The sequence below is a fragment of the Fringilla coelebs genome (assembly GCF_963513975.1).
Source record: "Fringilla coelebs genome assembly, chromosome: 10".
NCBI classification, from domain to species: Eukaryota; Metazoa; Chordata; class Aves; order Passeriformes; family Fringillidae; genus Fringilla; species Fringilla coelebs.
Genome location: NC_140036.1, coordinates 2134531 through 2154072, shown reverse-complemented (window position 1 = coordinate 2154072; position 19542 = coordinate 2134531). Strand labels below are relative to the sequence as shown.

The 19542-nt window shown below is 43.2% G+C and overlaps 1 protein-coding gene across 1 annotated transcript in view; it reads right to left on the bottom strand.

Annotated features, from left to right (window-relative positions):
- Positions 1-1594: 1594 nt before the first annotated feature.
- Positions 1595-19542, bottom strand: part of LOC311157390 (glypican-5-like) — a gene marked incomplete at its 5' end in the record, with an annotated part of 355041 nt that continues 337093 nt past the window's right edge. Inside the window, one exon of the mRNA XM_084212081.1 lies at positions 1595-5190. Coding sequence (XP_084068207.1) covers positions 4988-5190 — 203 coding nt within the window. The 3' untranslated portion in view covers positions 1595-4987. The remainder of the gene's footprint in view (positions 5191-19542) is intronic.

Genomic DNA, 19542 nt, shown 5'->3' with positions numbered 1-19542 from the left:
TTTCTGAATTTATTCTCTGTTTATTAAAATCTCTCACCCATTTTTTTTTTGTGGCTTAATATTTAATACAATTCAAATGTAGTTATTTAGAGAGTGACAATGGAACACAGAAGAGAATTCAGTATTGAGAATAATTCTAGATTTCTGAGGAAATGGGAGGAAGATAAACTTGTGTTCTTTTTGACTAACATGTCAGAGCAGTAATGACATTGACTGGGAGATGTTTCACTTTTCAGTGACACATATGCCATATGTCATTACAAGAGGCACAGAAAGCAGAAAAATGCAAAAAATGAAAATAAATGCTTTGTACTTATGGCCAGTTTTAGCATTAAGCACTTACAATGTGTGGGATAGGGAATGTGTCCTACAGAGCTAAACCTGATCACGTGAGAAGACATGAGGAAAGCATGTATATCAACTGATTTCCCCTTTAAAATGAGTAGACTGCTTATCAATTTTCAATAAAAAGCTGGAATTCCTCTGACAGCATGCTAGCTAGGAGATTTTGACTGTAAACTTTGTTTAATGTGAAGAATTCCCTTCAGGAATGCAGGAACTTTCTGGATTGTTTGTTCTACTCAGTATCTCATTTCAATGTGTGTTTCAGCTCCCTTCACTTGAACAGACCTTGCTTAATCCTAATAATGTGCAATACTGAATATCTCAATAAATATGGGCAAAAAGGCTTGACTAATATTAAAATCAAGTCTGTACACATCATCCATTAGGACAACATGAAGAAGACTCATAGAGGATGAGAGAGTCAAATTTAAATTTTCTCTGTATGTTGCAGTCTTGGTATCAAAAGGGAATGGGGCTATTTTAAACACAGATCTGACTGAAGAGATCAGAGAGATGTGAATCTCACAGCCAGATACCCATGCACAGAGCCTCTGAAGTCAACGCAGCTGGACAGTATTATTTGTGTGCCCTTATCAAGCTCTGACAGACATTTTTACCTCAAAAGGTTCATTACTGAGAGATCAGAATCAGTTCCTTATGCAATAACGAGGCTGCGCCAGAAGAGAGGGCACAGCACTGGCAATGTGCAAGCCAGAAAAAAGTGCGAGAGGCCAGACTGTGCAAAGCATCTAAACTGCAAAAAAAAGTCCAATTCCTAGCAGGTGGCTGTGAAGTCGTCTGAAAGTGCAGTCTCTTGATTCTCTGCTGCTCTTTGCCTGGCCAGTCTCCAAGAGATGATTTGGAGAGGTGTAAAAGCTGCTTGAAATTAGCTGAGAACACTGGGCTCAGAGCAGCCAGCTGGAGGCTGCCATGCCCTGGCACCCTGCAGTCACCCACGCCTCTGCCCACCCCTGCTCATCCTCCCCTGGTGCTTCCACAGCCACAGGAAGGGGACTGGGGACACACAGACCTGAGCCTCTCACAGGAACACAGAGCTGAAGAGCAGTGAAACACTAAGAACTGACACTGTGCCCATGGCAGCTTTGTCTGATTTGGTAAAAAGCCTGCATCACTCCCAGCAGAAAATTGTACATTGATTTTACTCACAAATGTATGACAGCAGTTACTTTCCAATGCTGGCATTAACAAATGTGGGCACAACAAAATAGTCAAAGAAAGTCATAGCAAAACAATAAACAATCAGAAAGCAGTGGCTAAATACAATTCATAACTGTTAGGCATGGCTACAGCAATGCTCTTAGACTGGTACCTTATTTTACACTGAGATTACATAGACAAGTTCAAAAGTATTTTGAATTTAGACCTTTGTAATTACATCATAATTACAGTGTCCTGGGTAACAAACTAAGACTTTGTAAAGCAGGTATCTTAATTCATCTGAAAATGAATGCTTCCTTTATCTGACACAGCCAGTGGTTTTACCTTTGCTGGTATAGGTGGTTTATTTGATGGAAAACATTTGTTTGTAAAAATGTAAATGCAACTGATCCTGAAGGGAAAAAATATCATAAGCCACCAGTAAAAATAAACTGCATTGCCCTTTAAATGGCACAATTTTTGATGCTCATTGTGAACGTATTTCACGCTGGTTTGACCAGTTCTCTTCTTACAGTGTAGAAGTGTTTTTGCATGAAATGTATTAATTGATGTAGAGCCCTCTTCCCTCATTCTGCAGCAAGCTGTGTCTATCATTGTTTGAGTCCAATGAAATTGAGTTGATTCTACCTCACCCCACGATTTGATCTTGTTGTGTTTTGTTCAAGGGTTCTCTTGTTTACCTTGAGAGATGAATACAAATATTCACCAACCAATCCCCAAATCCAAACCCCTGGTTTTTCAGAGGTTTCTGTTTAGCAAAATTATGACATTTAGCAACAACAAATAGCTCCCTGGGTGAATTATTGCATACTTGCCTCCTGTGGGGTTTCTGCAGCTCCCTCTGCTGCAGCTGAACACGTGGCTGGCGAGATCACTGCTTAAATCTTTTCCAGAGCAGCCCTCAGAAACACACCTGGCTCTGGCTGATCAGGTTCCTTCTCTGCAGGTGAGAAAAATCTGAAAACTCCCAACTGCACAGCTGACATCTGGCAGGATTGGAGGCCAGCCCTGAAACCTCATCCATAGGAATCCTGATGGACACTTTCAGTGCCTGAACGATGACTGAGCACTGTAAGTGTGAGAACACTAAATCAGCAGCTGGGCTGACAAGCATCAGACAGGGATTGCTCCAGTGGTGGGGCAGTGGTGAGTGTGAGCACCCAGGGTACATTTCTGTTTGTGCACACAGAGTATCACAGTGCAGGACTCTCTAAGAGTGCCAGGCATTACTGAGTCCTTCCAGTGCACAAATGATGGGGCCTGCACAGGTAAAACAGCACTTTTCCAAAAATGAATACAAGAAGCAGCATTTTTAATTATGGTTCCATAGACTGGTGCAGCTCACAAACCCTGGAAAACACAAGAGAGCCATTTAAATACTTGTGGGAAAACTGATTTTCACTGATAGGACTGGGAAGCACTCCTTAGGGATATTAATAACCCTTCTGTTGTGAAAAATCAGAGTTAAAATATAAAATACTTGATGTTAATGTATCTTCTCCATTTCGTTTCCTTGTTTCAACATTAAAATTTAATTATCTTTTAGAAAATTTAGCTGCTGCCACTTTAGAGATGCTGCCTTTGCAGCTGGGTGCATCCATGGTTCTGATCATACCTTTTTGTTGTAAATATGATTTAGGAATCAAAACTGGAAATGAAACTAAAGCCCCACTTTGCAAACATAATTAGACATGTTCACTGATACTGTCTGGAAATGTGCAAGTGTAGTGAGCCTTTGTTCACTTATTGTCTGCTTGTTCTGTACTTTTGTCACCTCCTGTGTGGTGACCCCCAGCAGTAATCCTGGCCCATGGCACCTTCTTTGAGTCAGGCTTCTAGAACCAAAGTTGCCAATAAATTTCCTGAAGCTGGTTAGTGAGAGACAGGGCTCTTCTCTTGAGTAATCTCAGTGACTGGGTAACGCCAAGTATCAAAGAGATGTTTTACAAAAACCAAAGGCAAGTGTTTTACATTAAATCTTACAAAACTGTACATAAGAATAGTCTACAACATGAAAATGGCCATTAAACAGTTGTAATAGTTATGAAATGTAGTAAATATAACAATTCTAATGTTTCATATATTTATCATATTAATCACTGTATTCATACAGTTGTGTTTGTATACATATATTCAATGGCACTGTAAACAGTTGTTGGAAAACACACATTAACTCTTAACCCATTAGAAGTTATTATTGTACTTTTCCATCCAAAAAGTTAAAATGCATCAATGTATCATTGACTTAAAAAAAATAGCCTTGTAATATAATGCACATTTGATATTTTCTAGGGTAGCAATCAAGATGAAGCATAAGAGAGAATGTTCTAGATTTCAGAATGTTTTACATTTACACCTAACGTGATACAAAATTTTAAACATTAAATGTAATTAAATAATACACAGTTTATGAAACAGTTGATTTCAGAGATCCATAATGCACAAAATCTAGTTAGTGTCTAACGGGAGTTCCCAATAATTTATATCTCTGGGACCTTTATGGAAAACTTAAGTTGGTTTCTATGTAACATCTCATAGGTAAAGTAAGTTTGAACTGAATTATCTTTTTTTTTTTCTTTTTTTTTTCTGTACAGAGCTGCATTTAGGTGGATAAAACATTATTAAGTTTATTTATGTTTCCCTTTGCTGGACATTCATCCAATAAGCCTTGAGCATATGCTTAAGCATCTGGTAATGACATTTTGTGGGGCAGGGAAACTCACTATCTATGTCTCTCAGTAAACAAAGTGGTTCTATTTTTTCCACAGTTAAGGCAACTATACTGATATATTAGACACACCATATGTTTTTATGTTGCTTCCTACAGTCTAAACAATAAGAGTGAAAAGAAGTTTCAAACATGCTTTGATCTTCTTGACCACTCAGGAATTTCATCAAGCTGGTAGAGAGCACTTCACCCTACAGGGGAGCAACCTGGTGCCTGGGCTGGTGGGAGGGGTCCCTGCCATGGCAGGGGGGCTGGGACCCGATAATCTTTAAGGTCCATCCCAACCCCATAACGTTCTATCATTCTATGAACTCTAGCACAGCTTGTTAGCTGCTCACTTAAAAAAAAACAAAGTATGGATTGCCTTGAATTTGAAGACTGACCATTCATATAACTTACCAGAAAAATTAAACAAATAAACAACAGCCAGTCAGATTCTAGCAAATGAAATTGATAAAAACAGTAACACACACATAGACAATTTCTGGGTTTTCAGTTATTTCTACCCCATAACTTAAGCTACACAGACCCTTGTGATCATCCTCGCTGTACCGTGGGCGGGCTTTGCCAAAAGCTATCTTCAGACATTCAAAGTGATGACACTTGGTATCTGCCAACTCCAGCATTTCCCTTCTTATTTATCCTAACAAATCACATCAACTAGAGAGCCATTTCCATTTGTTTCCAGTGGGGTAAGGCTGCAGGTATCAGTGAACAGGAGCACTAGCACAGCAGCTACAGGGGACAGTGCCACAGAGCTGCCAGCGCTGCCAGCACAGCAAGGGAGGGGCTCAGGGCTGGGCTGCTCCCAGTGCCAGTCACACTGTGCTTGGAGGATGACTTGACAGTGCTTGTGGTGGTTGTGGTGTCCATCTTTTTCACGGTTGGTTTTGGTTCATTTCTGTTTTCTGCATGGGTTTTCTTGTCCTTGAGTATATCTGAAAACATGAAAGCGAACATGAGATTAATCACACGTCTTTTAAATAGTGCTTGAACATATTTAAATATTGCTGGAACATGGTGCACACTCCTCTGAATAACTGAAACATGGATGGAGACTGATGGGGCACTTGCACTCATGTTTTAGCTGGGCTCAGCGTGGCTGCTCTGTCCTCAGCACCCGCTGTTTTGCTCAACGAGTCTCCTCTGCCTGCCTGGTGGCTACTCCCAGACACAGCCTGAGCAGAATAGCAGCTGTTCTGCATTGCAGTGCCTGGCCTCAGAACCTCATCTCTCACAGAAAGCACCTTCAGTTTCTGTGGGAAACTGGGAACTAGCTCGTGCTTTAAAATGTGGAGTTAGGATTGAGTGGATTTGTGAAACTTCCTCCAGGCTGGTGGGGGGCTGCAGGAGATTGGACATTGACTTAACAGAACCCCAGAATGGTCTGGGTGGGAAGGGACCTTAAAGATCACCTTGTTCCACCCCCCTGCCATGGGCAGGGACACCTTGCACTATCCCAGGTTGCTCCAAGCCCCATCTCTGGGACCCTTCCAGAGATGGGGCATCCATCTGAAGCCCTGGGCAACCTTTGCCAGGGCTTCAGCACCCTCTGAGTACAGAACTTCTCCTAGTATCGAACCTAAATCTCTCCTCTTTTCATTTAAAATCACTAACCCTCATCCTTTTCACTGTCTGCCTGTGTAAAGGGTCACTCTCCCCCCTTTCTGTAAGTCTCCTTAAGCACTTGAAGGCTTCTCCCTCCAGATGCATTTTGAGGCAATGCCATGTATTTTTATAAAAAGAATTGGATTCAGAAGAAAGTAGGAGTAGCCCTTTATTGCAAAACCATGGATTTGTTTTTTATAGGGAGAAAATAATACATCTTCAGTTTTGAAGACATTTCCAAGCTATTTGCAAATATTACTGAGACCATATTGCCCTTAAACCCTCTCATTGGCATTGGGAAGAAAAAACAAACAAACAAACAAAAAGACTACTTCATCTGCTGAAGGGATGATGATTTTATAATCAATCTGTAAAAACATACCTGAGTGTTCAGAAAGAACAAATGCCTACCTGGGAGAATTTATAATTAACAATACATGTTCAGGTCCAAGTTTAAAGGATTTGTGTTACTAATGAATGCAGTGCACATACAAAAGAAAGCAAAAAGCATGGATTTGTAATGCAGATGAAACAGCAGTCCAATCTTAAAATGAAAACTCTGAATCACAGAAGCAAGTTCCTGGCAGAAACTGGAAAGATGGAAAGTATTCCAGAAATGTAAATGCAATCTGAGATCATTGTCTGCATGTCAGTAGTTCTGAACAACCATCAATAAATTCACTTGATACTAAAAATGAGCTATTGTATTGGGAAAGCACACATTGTTCTTTTGCCAGAATAAACTGTGAAAGAAATGCAATGAATTCCTCCATTTTACCATAATATCAACATTAATCCCAGAGGAATGTGTGATTCCTACACCTGACTCAAGAGGGACTGCAGGGAAGGGCCAGCAGCTGGCAAGGCATACTTTGGGAAAAGGGTATTCTGACATTGTGCTTGAAATTCCTTATGGCAAAGTGCAGGCAGAGCTCCTCTGTGATTGCAACTTGCAGTGGAGCTCACAGAAAGGAGGGGGAGAAAAAGCATGCTCCAAGTGTTTAGAAAATATCAGTATTCTGAGGACATTTAAAGAAAAATGGACAACCTTCAGACTGTCATTAAAGTAAATTAAGAATAAATCATGGAAATAGGTGTGTTCTGACACTGCCTCCAGTCCTTTCCATCACTGTCACTCTCCTTTGCAACTGCAGTAAAGGCACTATTTCTCTGCTGCCTCTTATATCATCCCAGCCTGCTGACTTCAGCTCTCTGGGGCCAGCTGATTAAATTAAGACCTCACTCAGGTAAATCCATTCCCCTCTTTCAGCTGGCCATGTCCAGCATTGTAACTTGATTGGCGTCTATAAATCGGGCAGACTGAAATGTATTAATTCGTTTATTTTCTTACTATTGACTTTAACAAAAATCTAGGGTAAGATTTAATGCTATCAGAGAGACTGTTGGTTTTTAAAAGCTTTCCTCTCAGTCACTGCTTAATGCACTACATAACAAGCGTTAAATAATACATTAGAAAATTCTGCATTTATCCTTTCCAGGGGAAGGACTCCATTCTGAATTCTCTCTCTGCCTCCACATCAGAGGATCCTCCGATGCTATTCATGGCCAATTCTAATTTGGGATCTAATTGTGCAAAATTGGCATTTTATTTATAATGCTCCGTTTTCTCCTTTCTTAAAAATAAATAAAAATAGCTTAACTTTCAATTCAGTTCAAGATCTTTTTCAATCCTTTCTTTGGTTTTTGAGGCACAAATTTCAGCAGTATAAAGATTTCCCATTTTATTCCAGTTTCCTCATGGTTCCTGTTGCTTACTCACTCCACGATTTTGGCTGAGAGACTCTGAGTTAAATGATTTTTTCCTCTTAAATCTTTTCCTCTGAGTCAGAGATGGTTATGTTCAGTCTACTACTGACATTCAAAAGGCAAAAAAGGACTGATCATGCTAGGAAAGAAAAAAGTGTTAGTGTGAAGACTAGCACAGAAATGAAACTTCAGTCTCAACAGAGCAAACCCCAGATGTTCAGCACCCATGAATTCAGCCCCCGGAGTATGACTTCATAAAACCAACCCAGCAAACCCCACAGCTCTGGTTTGTTCTCCTATTTACCTTCCAAATTTTAAAGGCTTTATGTTGCCCACTAGAAGCTTTCTCCATTGCTAGAAACTTCCTTCCAGCATCAGTCCCTCTCTCTGTTCCAGAAATGGAGTGGTTCACCTCTCTGAAGGCTCCAGCTCCCCTCAGCCCGAGCAGGGGATGGCCTTTGGAGCCTGGCACACGGATATTGCTCTGTGCTGTTTATTGTCACTGCGCCGTGGTGCTGATACAGCCACTGCAGCGGAGGCTGTGCTGTTCCCTCATCCAGCTCTCAGGGAGGATATTCAAATCCTGCCAAAAAGGGTGCTTAGTGAAGGCAGCTGAGTGCCAAAGCAGCCTTTCTGAGCAGCCTTTTGGGACTCCTGCCGAGGACAGGGTCTGCTGGGGTCACTGGAGATGGCTCACGGTTCCTCCAGGCCCCGTGATTACAGCTCAGTTAGGCCAGGGGATTGAGTCCACTTCCTTAGCTGAACTCTCATTTGTGTTAACTGTGCTGGACTCACATCTTGACAATATAAACAAAACAAAGAATGAAAATGACTTGACCTTGCTGTTGAGAGTGCTCAGGATTACCTTCACCTCCGAGCTGTAACCACAGATTGCTGCCCAGGAATGCACCGAGCTACTCATAAAAACCTCTGTGGATCAATACCATTCCTCAGAGAGACCAGCTCAGGATAGCAGGAGAACCAAAACTGCCACTGACAGCTAATTTAGGAACAGGAAACCTCCCTTACAGTGAGGGCTGATTATGCTTTTCAAATGCATTCACTGAGTACACCTGAATCAGAGGCAGTAAAGATTCCGGGGCAAAACAATGCCATTATAAGATTTTTTGGTTATTACCAGGTCATCAGACAGAAGTTCCAGTGATGTTGACACCCAAGCTGTCAGGCCAAATCATTTTCAGTTTGCTACTGCCAGGGATTATCAAAGATATAACTATTTACTGGTGTTCTTGCATGCTATTGCTCTCTAGTGAGTGATATCAGCAGGGTCTGCTTTAATCTGTTTATTTTCCCTACTGTCCTGCCAAGGGATGAACAAGTTCAGCTACTTAACAGAAACCTCCTTCCATTTTTGTCCTTCTCTTGATCTGATTTGAGCTCAGTCCTTTCTCTGTGATGGTAAATGAGGCCTCTGCTCATCACTGCACTCGTGACTGCCAACAGCCTGCGTGCCTCTAAGGCTGCAGATCCTCTCACCAGACAGGGGTACAGCCCTGAGAGGGGAGGCAGAATAAAAACAGAGAGGTTTGCCAGACCAGTCCTGTAAATGTTAATTACAGCAGCCTGGCTTCTAATGGAGTGGGGCACTGACAGCAGAGAATCCATGCTCATCAATCCACTGGGGGGATTCTGGACACGTTTCCATCAGTTTAACCTGGAGCTGCTGGAGGGAACCTTCAACCCAGCTATTTGGGGAGACAAAAGAAGCAGAGATTGTTTATTTCTGCTTTCCCCATGTTAATTACATCAAGTCAGACTGTTTCTAGACTCTTCTTTTCTCGTCCATGTCTTTCTAGACTTTCACTGTGCTTTGAAAAGACAGACTGTCAGCATCTACACTAGCAAATTAATGCCTTGGTCCTGAATGCCTCATCATGGGTGCAATGACACCATAATGCAGGTCTGAAGTGAACTGGTCAGCACCTGCAGTTACTCTCCACGTTGGAGCTCAGTTGCTTGATAAATTTCCCTTCGATCACAGGCTTGGGTTTGGCTGACAGCTTCATAAGAAATTAAAGCTAGGTGCAACTTGGTGGAACAGGCTCTTAAATTACAGTAGATGCTGCAGTGTTATTATTAGCTTTTTATCACCTCGGGTAGCAAAAGCTGAAATTACTTTTACATATTCAAAGGAAGAAGCTCTGAAATTGCAAAACAATGCTGTCGCCATAAAATGTACCAACAATTTCCAAATAATCCATTATCTTGACATTAAGACCAGCTGTAATTATTTCCAGTTACAGCTGCAGCAGACAAATGGAAACAGGAATGCTGTGGAAATGGGAATGTGAAGACTCCTAAAGTATGATAACTCGTGATGCAATTCTCCAAATTCTGGAGCCTGTTATTTTGGTGTGTATAATACCAGTCAGTAAAAGGTGGGTGTAATATGTAAGCTTTGTGGAGCCAGAAGAAGGGAGCAATGAACAGCGCTGTATGTACTGTTCTACCATTTTCTATTTCAGCCTGAGAACGTGGTGTCCAGAGAAGCCTTTTCCTCACATACCTTTTAATGGAAACCTGGTGTTAGGAGGAGAAAAGAAATCTTTAATCAGAAAAAGAAAGAACTCCAGGAGTTTTAAGTGCTCCACTCTCCCCACTGAATTCCTGAGTGGCATTTGGTTCAGGCCAGCCTTTCCAGAAGACCTGTGGGACAAGATTATGGGGGTAAGCTGATGTGTCCCAGTTCAATTCTGAGATATTTCCATTTCTCTCTTTAGGAACTTTCTTTTTTTAAAAAGAACGAGAGAGGGGATAATCATAGATTGGGACCAGGATTATCTATTTCCACATTTTAATTCCATATTAAGCTCTATGTGATCTTTGGCAGACTGCCATTCCCTGCGGACCAGTGAGAGAACTCCTTTACTTCCTGCACATTTTGCACATTATGGATGCAACTTCTTCTGTCTGAGAGCCATACCCACCCTCTGAAAGAAACAACACTGGCTGGAACTTTCAGGAACTAATTCAAATGCAATAAAGAAAAGGCAGGAACAGCCTTTGAGATGTCAGGTGCCTAGAAGCACACTTACATGAAATGGCAGCTCCTTCCCCTTCTCCCAAGCCACCTTTTAGTCCATACACATCTGAGTGCAATGTGCACGTGTACAGAGAGAGCAGGACATTATCTCAGCTGGCCTGCTCTAAGGAAACCTGCCCTGTGTGTGTTTGGCTTCTGATACACAGTGGCCATAGCAAACCCTGCAGGATTTTCAGGGGCACAATACAACTATATTAGTTCTGGGTTTTAAAGTAAACCTGCATGTAGAACTGCTCCTGCCATGTCAAGCAGGAACAATCTTTTCCTTGGGAAGAAATAATCCAACCTAACAAACCTCGTGTGATTCAGCAGTACTTCCATTAATCGATCAGTCATTTGCAAGGAAAGGTTTTGTCATTTTGTTTATATTAATATAGGACTTATTCAAATGCAGACAAGCTGAAAGTATAAGCTTAAAACATGCCAAACATATTTTACATTTCCTGGAAACATCTGGTTTTAGTCTAGTCCTAGGCACATGTTTGTGGTTGCATGTTTATGCTTGTTTAGTTTGCCAGATACCTCGCATGTAGTGCAGCACAGCTGACATGATATCCTGAAACACAGCATGGAAGTATCTGTAAAACATGATGTTCCCAGTAAAGCTGTGGAACATTGGTTGTAACTTTCTTGTAATAAAAGAAACAACTCAAAAGCCCTGTGACAGCCTTCTGCCTTCACTGTATGGTGCAATTAATTAGCTAAGTTTGGAAATTGTGTACATGCCTGACTGGTGCTATCAGGAAGACTGAGAGCGATCCTGATCCCGCATGCCTGGCATGCTCCAAACTCCTATTAAACTTAATGGCAGTTTGGGGGGATGCAGGAATGCAGGGCTGACCTTTATGGTTAAAGATGAATGTGAGCTCCAGACTTCAAAGATTGGGTGCCCCTGCCAGTCTGGAGTGTGCAAGTGATCAGCACGCCAAGTGCTGAAGGCATCTGCTAAATATCACGCCACAGCTCAAAGCTGTAATTAAGAAAAATATAAACTGGCTCGAGGAAGAAAAATATTAGTAATAATTGAAAATGCTTTGGCTCTTGCTTTTGTCCTGATGATCTCATTAGTTTTGGTTACAGAAACAGTTCTCACACTGGCTGACGTGGGGCATGCTTTGTTTGTGCTCTCCTTCTACCCACATCTTTCCCAGTTAAATTTTATTGCTCAATACAAAGGTCAAATCGAAGGCTTAATTAAATTGTATGTGGGGAAACTATAAACTTATTTTGGAAGGGAGTACAAAAATATTTAAAGCCATCTCAACTCCTCTCCCCCAGACACTCCTTAATTTCTTGTGAAGAAAAAGAGCACGTGTTATTGGCACTCTTTCCCTTAAGGAGAAATTGCACCTTTTCTGGCTTCATAATTTACATTTTACAAATATCCCACCTTTTCATAACCTGCTAATTGTATTTGCAATTGACATTTGTAATGAGGATTTTAATTTAGCTCTGCTGCTTTAAACACAGGGAGCTCCATTTTGTAACAGGCCTGGATATGATCTTATACTTCAGCAGTTTAAGTTCAACTTACAGCCAGGATTGGAAGTTCCCTTAAACTTTGCTTAACTTTAAAGAGAACTTGGAGCACCAGGATAAATATTATTACCCACCTGCTTAAGTTAGGCTTGCCTCTCAGGTCTAGAACTGAAAAGTAGTTCTGAAAGCACTGCCAGGTCTACCTAAGCAGCATTTACAGTTTCTTCATGCCCTGAGAGACAACCACATAGCTTGAGAGTAAGGTCAAGTCTGGGTAGGCTACAACCTGTGTACAGCAAGGCCAACCCCAAGGAATTTCAGTCCTGCTTGTGCCAGGCTGCTGCCCAAGCTGTGTTCATGCATCAGAGAGGTTCTCAGTGCTCCCAGCCAGCTGCTGCCCAGCCCTAGGGGCAGAAGGATTCTCTGGATCCCTCTCCATCTCCAGAAGCCCTCCATGGTTTGTGTTTGTGCAGCTGGCTGCACACAGAGCCCTGGGAGCTGTGCTGGAGGTGGGGATGCTCTGCAGGTCTGCTCTCCTCAGCCAGACCTTGCCAGCCTGTAGGATCACACCACGTGCAGGAGAGCAGAGAGCAATCTGCCAGCTGGGGCAGCAGTGACAGAGGGTACCAGGGCACAGAGCCCTCCTGTGAGGGATGTACAAGCAGTGCTTGCACCCAGATCTCTTCTGCGCTGTCCAGTCTGAGGACTTGTGCAGGGAGGAACATCTCAGCCTGAAGCAGGCTCTGCCTGGATACCTGGGTCTTCCCTGGAAGCAAACTGGCCCAAAATAATCAGTTAACTAACAGGGTGTCAGCCAAAAGAGAAGTGACAATAGGAACTGCTCTGTGCCCCTGCATGAGATGTGTTCATGCCTCCCCAAGGGGATGGCAGTGATGGGCAGGAGCATGGACTGCTCTCTGCTCAGGAAGCCATCCTCTCACATTTTAGCATAAGCACATCCCATATCCTCAAGGAGTGAGCAGGAGACAACCAGCCCCTGCAGAACTCCCTCCCACCAAAGGGCTGGGACTCAGGGCAGAGCCCTTTTAGCTCAGCAGCCTTTAAAGAGAGGCAGGAGAATTCAACACAGGCACTGCAGGCAGCTCGGCAAAACCCCAAGTGAATGGCCACAACTCACAGCAACTCCAGCATGGCAGCCACAGGAAAACAATCACAAGTATCTCTAAAAGATATCTGAAAGGGTCTTTTCACCCAGCCAGCAGGCTGCTCTCATCATTCCTCATTCATTAAAAGCCAGTCAAATTCCTCCACTTATTCCCATTGCTCCCTTAGAAACTTGGGCAGATACAATTCCTGCCTTAAGATTCTGAAGCCACCAGATTCAATGGCAACAGAGAGGGTTTAAAATGCTTCCTGTATTTCTGTCATTTCTTGGGCAGCCACAGAACCTTATACTAAAGATCTCTTAAAGAGGTTCAAATAGTATATAATAATAATAATAATAATTGATGTTTAATTACAGAATAAACATTGAAATCACCTCAATCTACACAGCATCTGATTGCTTTTAATCCAGATGGTAAAAAGGATTAGCTGTAATGCCAAACAATACTTCTAGTCCTTATATCAATCAGTAGGATTTTTTTTTTAATTGCATCCTTCCAGTATTTCATTTCACTCAGAACTGAAATCAAAAGAAACTGTGGCAAGATATTATCCTGGATTAATCATCTGAGCCTGAACATCAGGAATAGTACAGAAAAACATCTTGGCATTAGGCTTGCTTCAGCTCTGGTATGGGGAGCTTTAATTAGTCTTTTCTCCTGCTCTAGACTGGCAACTCTTCAGCACTGCACATCCTCTATTTCACATTGCTGGTTTATCCAGCCAGCCAGAAGCCCAGCTCCATCACAGCTGACAGTTATTGACAGGGAGGATGATTAGAGCCAACACTCTGCTGAGGAGCTGCAGCAGCAAGAACGTGTTTCATGTGAAAATACCAAAGGGTTTAAAAGCATTATCTTATTAGTAGCATGCAGTGAAACTGATGAACCCTTATCACAGTCAGCAGGATGATGAATACCCAAATCAACACAAACGGAAAGGAGATATACAACCAGCATAAAAAATAAACTTTTCTAATAGAAACTCTTACAAAACGAAGCCCCATCCATTAGGGTATGCATAAGGCTATGTTCTGTCAGTGTTCAGGCTGTGGGGCAAATTAAAGGAAGGAAATTCTTGTTTGGAGCTGGCAATGATCCCTTTCCCTGCTCTGTTTTTGTACGGATGTGAACTGCTCCCTCCAGTTTTCATGGAGTCACCTACAGCAAAAGCACCAGACTGAACAAGTCTGCCAACATTGGTACATAACAGACTGAGGGCTGCAAATCATCCCCTTTTTGGGGGAACAATACTGCTCAGCTTTACCTTGGCCAAAAGGAAAAAACATTACTGCAATTAGCCCTCACGGGCTGAACCCCCCTCCAGGCATTATCTCCATCATGAGAATGCTTAAAAACACCATTTTGAGAGTGATAAACCCTGCACTGGAGCCCAAAGATCTGGCTTCTCTCTGCACTGATGTGCTCAAGGCTGACTGCCCAGGTGACACCAGTGACAAAGCCAAGGTCCTTCTGCAGGCACCTGTGCAAGGGATCATGCCAAGGGGCTAAGGGGGGTGCTGGTGAGAAACACTGATTGTTTGTAAGGACAAGGCAGCTGGAGAGCATGCAAGCATCAGGGTGTGGCTGGAAGTGTGTGGAGAGCAGCAGGGACCCCAGATCAGGGAGTTCAGTGGGCTTGGATGAACATGAAGGACAATCTTTGCTGCTTCCATGCACAGAACTGGCATGAACATACACAGAACACTCCTCAGGTGACTGAGCAGGGGGCTTCACCTCTGTGTGCTTCCAGCCAGCCAAGGAAGCTTTGACAGGCCCTCAGCCTGCTCTGAGATGTATCAGTTATACATATTTTCTTTACTTTTTCCTGTCACAGGAGCTCCAATAAAGGGAAAACCCCACTGGAAGTTCATGAGAGCTGACACTGTGGGCTGCCATGGATCTGTTGGCACTGCTGTGGTCTGTTATGCAAATACACATCAGTGGACTTTGTACAACATAAATTATGTAAATATCCAGGTAGAGGCTCTTCAAAATGCCTGATGTTTGGAGACAATAATTAAGATCTCTGATGTGAACCTGTACTTGGGATTGCTGTGCAAGCTGGGCCAGCCTGTGGATGTCTAGGCCTAGGAAACCTCATTTCACATGCAGATTCCATCTTGGTAAGAAGAAATGTGCAGTCAATGTTGACTGTGTCATAATCTACTTAACCACTGACACCACAGGTTATAAGAGATCCTTGAATTTACAGCTGCAGAAGGGCTCCATAAGATCCCATCTGGAATTCAAGTATAGACTCGTTCAGGATTTTGAAGGGTTGTCATTTTTAATTAAGAATTTGAATTTTACTTTGACACATGCCAGACATCCACACATCTGCATGAGGGCAGGTGGCTCATCCTTCTGTGGGGGCAAGGGTTGGAGTTCTCCAGGGGTTCTCCAGCCCTGCAGTCTGCTCCTGGCCTTGGCTGAGACTTGAGTCATAACCAGCACAGACAAACTGGACTTTGGGCTGCACCATGAGCTCAGGTGCCCAGCTGGACCCAGCAGGTAGGGCTCTGCTCCTCAGGGCTCCCACTCAGGAACCAGCTCAGCACTGTGGAGGTTTAACCCCAGCTGGCAGCTGAGTGCCACACAGCTGCTGGCTCAGTCCCCTGTCACCATCTCTGAGGGCAGGAGAATAAAAAAAAATAAAAAAGTAAACCTTACAATAACTGTAATGAGAAGGAGAGAGGAATAAAACCCAAAAGAAGTCAGTGATGCCCTGCACAGTTGCTCACCACCTGCTGGCCATGCCCAGCCCATCCCTGAGCAGTGACCAGCGCCTCCTGGCCAGCTCCTCCCAGTTTGTGTTCTGGGAATGTGGGATGGAATCTCCCTTTGGCCAGCTCAGGTGTCCTGGTCACCCTCCCTCTGCACTTCCTCACTGGCAGGGCATGGGAAACAGAAGGCCTTGACTCAGGGTAAGCTCTGCTCAACAACAATCAAAACATCAGTGTCTTATCAACATTATCCTCATCCTGAATTCAAAACATAGCACTGTACTAAGATGAAAATTAACCCTATCCCATCTGAAAACTGGATAAACAGATTTTTTTTTTCCCAGAGAACACTAAACATCTTAGATTGGGCCCAGTAGGCCAATTCCTGTCATCTGACATCTTCCAAAAATCTAGGCCAAGTAATATATCCTTTGCTGGAAAAGAAAAACATCACAGACTGTCTACTTGGGTAAAGAATTTGGAGAAACTAGGTTTTCAGGAATAGTAAACTGAGCATCTGTTGGACTTCATTAAATTCTTATTTAACTTGAGTTGAGATCAGTGAAATTAACCTTTATACCTCAACTGTGTTCTTCCTGCTTGAAGCAGCTGAATCAAAGCAGCTTACCAAGGGCATCCTTCTGCTTTATAACTTCAAAGAACATTTATTCAGAGATAGCATGTGAGGATCACATAACTGGAGCCAGATGATAGGGAAATCACTGCAAACTGAGGTAGGCAGGAAAAATACCTAATTTAAAGATAGATTAGAGATCTGAAACAAAGGTTCAAAAAGACTGGTGTGTTACAAAGCAGAGGTAACAATTTCCCAGACAGGCAGAGACAGTGCAAGGTGAATGGAAAAGTCTCTCTAACCACTGCTGCTGAGTAGTGCTCCCTGAACCACAAACTATAAAAAGAAAAGGAGCTCAGAAGATGATTTGCAACCATGTAGTTTTCCTTACTGGCCTGTGTAGGCTCCTCAGGACATGGACAGTAATTTCTGTGCACCTACAGTAGCCAAGGTTGTGATCTTGACTGGGACATTCATGCACTGCTGTCAAATCAAAAATGGGAAGATATAAACAATGGTAATTAAAGGGCAGCAAAGAACAACAGTGGACATTTTAACATTCAATTAAACCCCAACATTTACTGGTATCCAGAACAGTTACCAAGTTACCAGCCATCCATAAGGTTGCAATCAAAGTCTAAAGCAGATCTACAGCCCTCTAGTTACAAACTTATATTAGAAACATTCAGAATAATTAGAAGGGATAGATTAGACCTGATCATTTCACTGAATCTTCTCCAGCTGACCGCGAGTGTATCCAATCTGGGATATGCACTGAGACATCCCTCTATCACTGGCCTGCTACGCTCAAGCACTACAGACATCTCCAAAGCTGAGAGCAAGTCAAGGAAACAGAAATACTTCTGTGATGTGACCCAGCCATAAGAACCCTCAGTTCCACCATGGATATTCCAAAGGGCAGAAGGTATTGTGAGATGAGACCTTGCAACACCCAGAGCATTTATTTCTAGCTCTGGAGTGGGAGAAGGCAGGAGAAGATATGATCTTGTATCTGGTTTTCTGCAACAAATTGTTGCACCTCACTGAATATCAAAAGGCAGTTTAGTTCTGCCATTGATAGTAAATGAAAAAAAATTGCTGTGGAGTGCCAGTGGTCATGCAGCTCTGTGCAGCTTTAATGGAACTAATGACATGGTTCCCTTCTAAAATACCAAGCCTTGTTTGTGCAAGGATTACTGTAGTAACATCCCTTACAAGCAAAACAATTCTTTGTCCATGGGCTGATGCACAATCTCTTCCCCATGCCACATTTCCATCAGCTTCCATTAAAAAATTAGAAGCAAATTGCTTGACTTGTAGTAACAAACCTTCCATCAATGTGCATTTGAAAGTGGACTGGGAGAAATGCCTGAAGTTTGCTCTGGACTTCACTCTCACTATCCAGTTACACAGGGATGCTTTTTGGGAATAGATTTTGCTTAAAACTGACACCTCTCAGAGAGAAATAATTTTACTAAATGGTCTCCAATTAGTGTGGCAGAGCATGGGCAGGCAGAGAAGTGGTGGCCCCACACAGCTCAATCAGGTGTCCCCCTGTTCAGCCAGACAGGAAAAGGAAAGGCAGAGGATGGTGGGATGGGGCACATGGTGACAAACAGGAGAGCAAAACCTCCAATTGCACTGGAAGTGGCACAGATGTGAAGGGTCACAGGAAAGGCCCATCATCAGTGAAAGGGAGACCAGGAGAAATGTGGTCAATGGTTCAGGGTGAGAGAGGACACTCAAAACCTGAGGTATTAAATGCCTTCTCTGCCCTGGCTTCACTAACAAGGTGATTGCTCAGGTTCCCAAAGCTCTGGGGAGGGAAGATCCCAGGGCAGAGGAAAATCCAGTTAGGGACTGTGTGCTGGCAGTGGGATGAGGAGCAGCACTAGGGCTATGCAGGCAGCTGCCTATGGGGTGCTGTGAAAGCCCTCTCAGTGGAGGTTTTTAAACCCAGATGAGGCACACAGGGATGGGTTTGTCAGAGCTGACTCTGGCCTGGGACACTCATCCATCCTAGAGAAGCTTCTCCATCACTGTTTTCAATCTTCCAATGATCCATTCATTTTGATGAATCTACTCCATGTGAAAAGCAAATGAAAACAAAGTATTCAATCAGTTTGTGACTAAATTTGTAACTATCTATAAAAACCAAGGGTGAACATCTTGTAAAAAGAATATACACTGGCAGCTATTGCTGATGAAGTGCTATTGATAGGCATTAAAGCTGCAAATGGCAAGGTGTTGGCAAAGTGAGAGGAATTGCTGCAGAAAGTAAAAAGCCAATCTGTATGATGAACAGAGTGTACATAAAGTACAGCAAATTACCAGACACACAGCCCTGGGAGCACAGAGGCATGGGAGCTGATTAAGAAGTCCTTGTGAAGAAATCTTGAAGGCTGGCCAGTTCCCCCTAATTCTCTGGCAGGCGCTGCAGCCGCTCAGCCAGTGAAAAGAGCACTGTCTGTGATGTGAGCACACGCACTCGTGGATTACAGGGAGATGATGGATGTGCCATACCACAGCAAATGGCTGCTTGGAACTGCCACCCCCTTGCAGAACAATCCTGCTTTTCAAAGCCTCAGTACTCCTGGCTGAAGGCCAGAGAGGGAGGCTTGAAAGGCGCAGCAGCTCCCGGGTTCCTCCGCGAGGAACCCGCCGGGCGCGTGGCGGGATGTGCCAGGCGTCACCGCCACCTCGGCTGGGTGACCCTAGAGCCGCTGCTGCTGGGCTGTGCCTCTGCACACCTCACCCTGTGCTTTGTAACCTGAGAGGGAGATGGTGGCCATGAGTCCTCAGAAGCCCAACAGCTGCTGATCTTCTCTAAACCCAGGAGCCTGATTTTTATTTATTTTTTTCACTTCCTGGGTCTTCTCAAGACATTCCTTCTTCTATTTTCTTCTAATTAAATACAATAGAGCCTTGCTCTTTAGCCTGCTAACTAG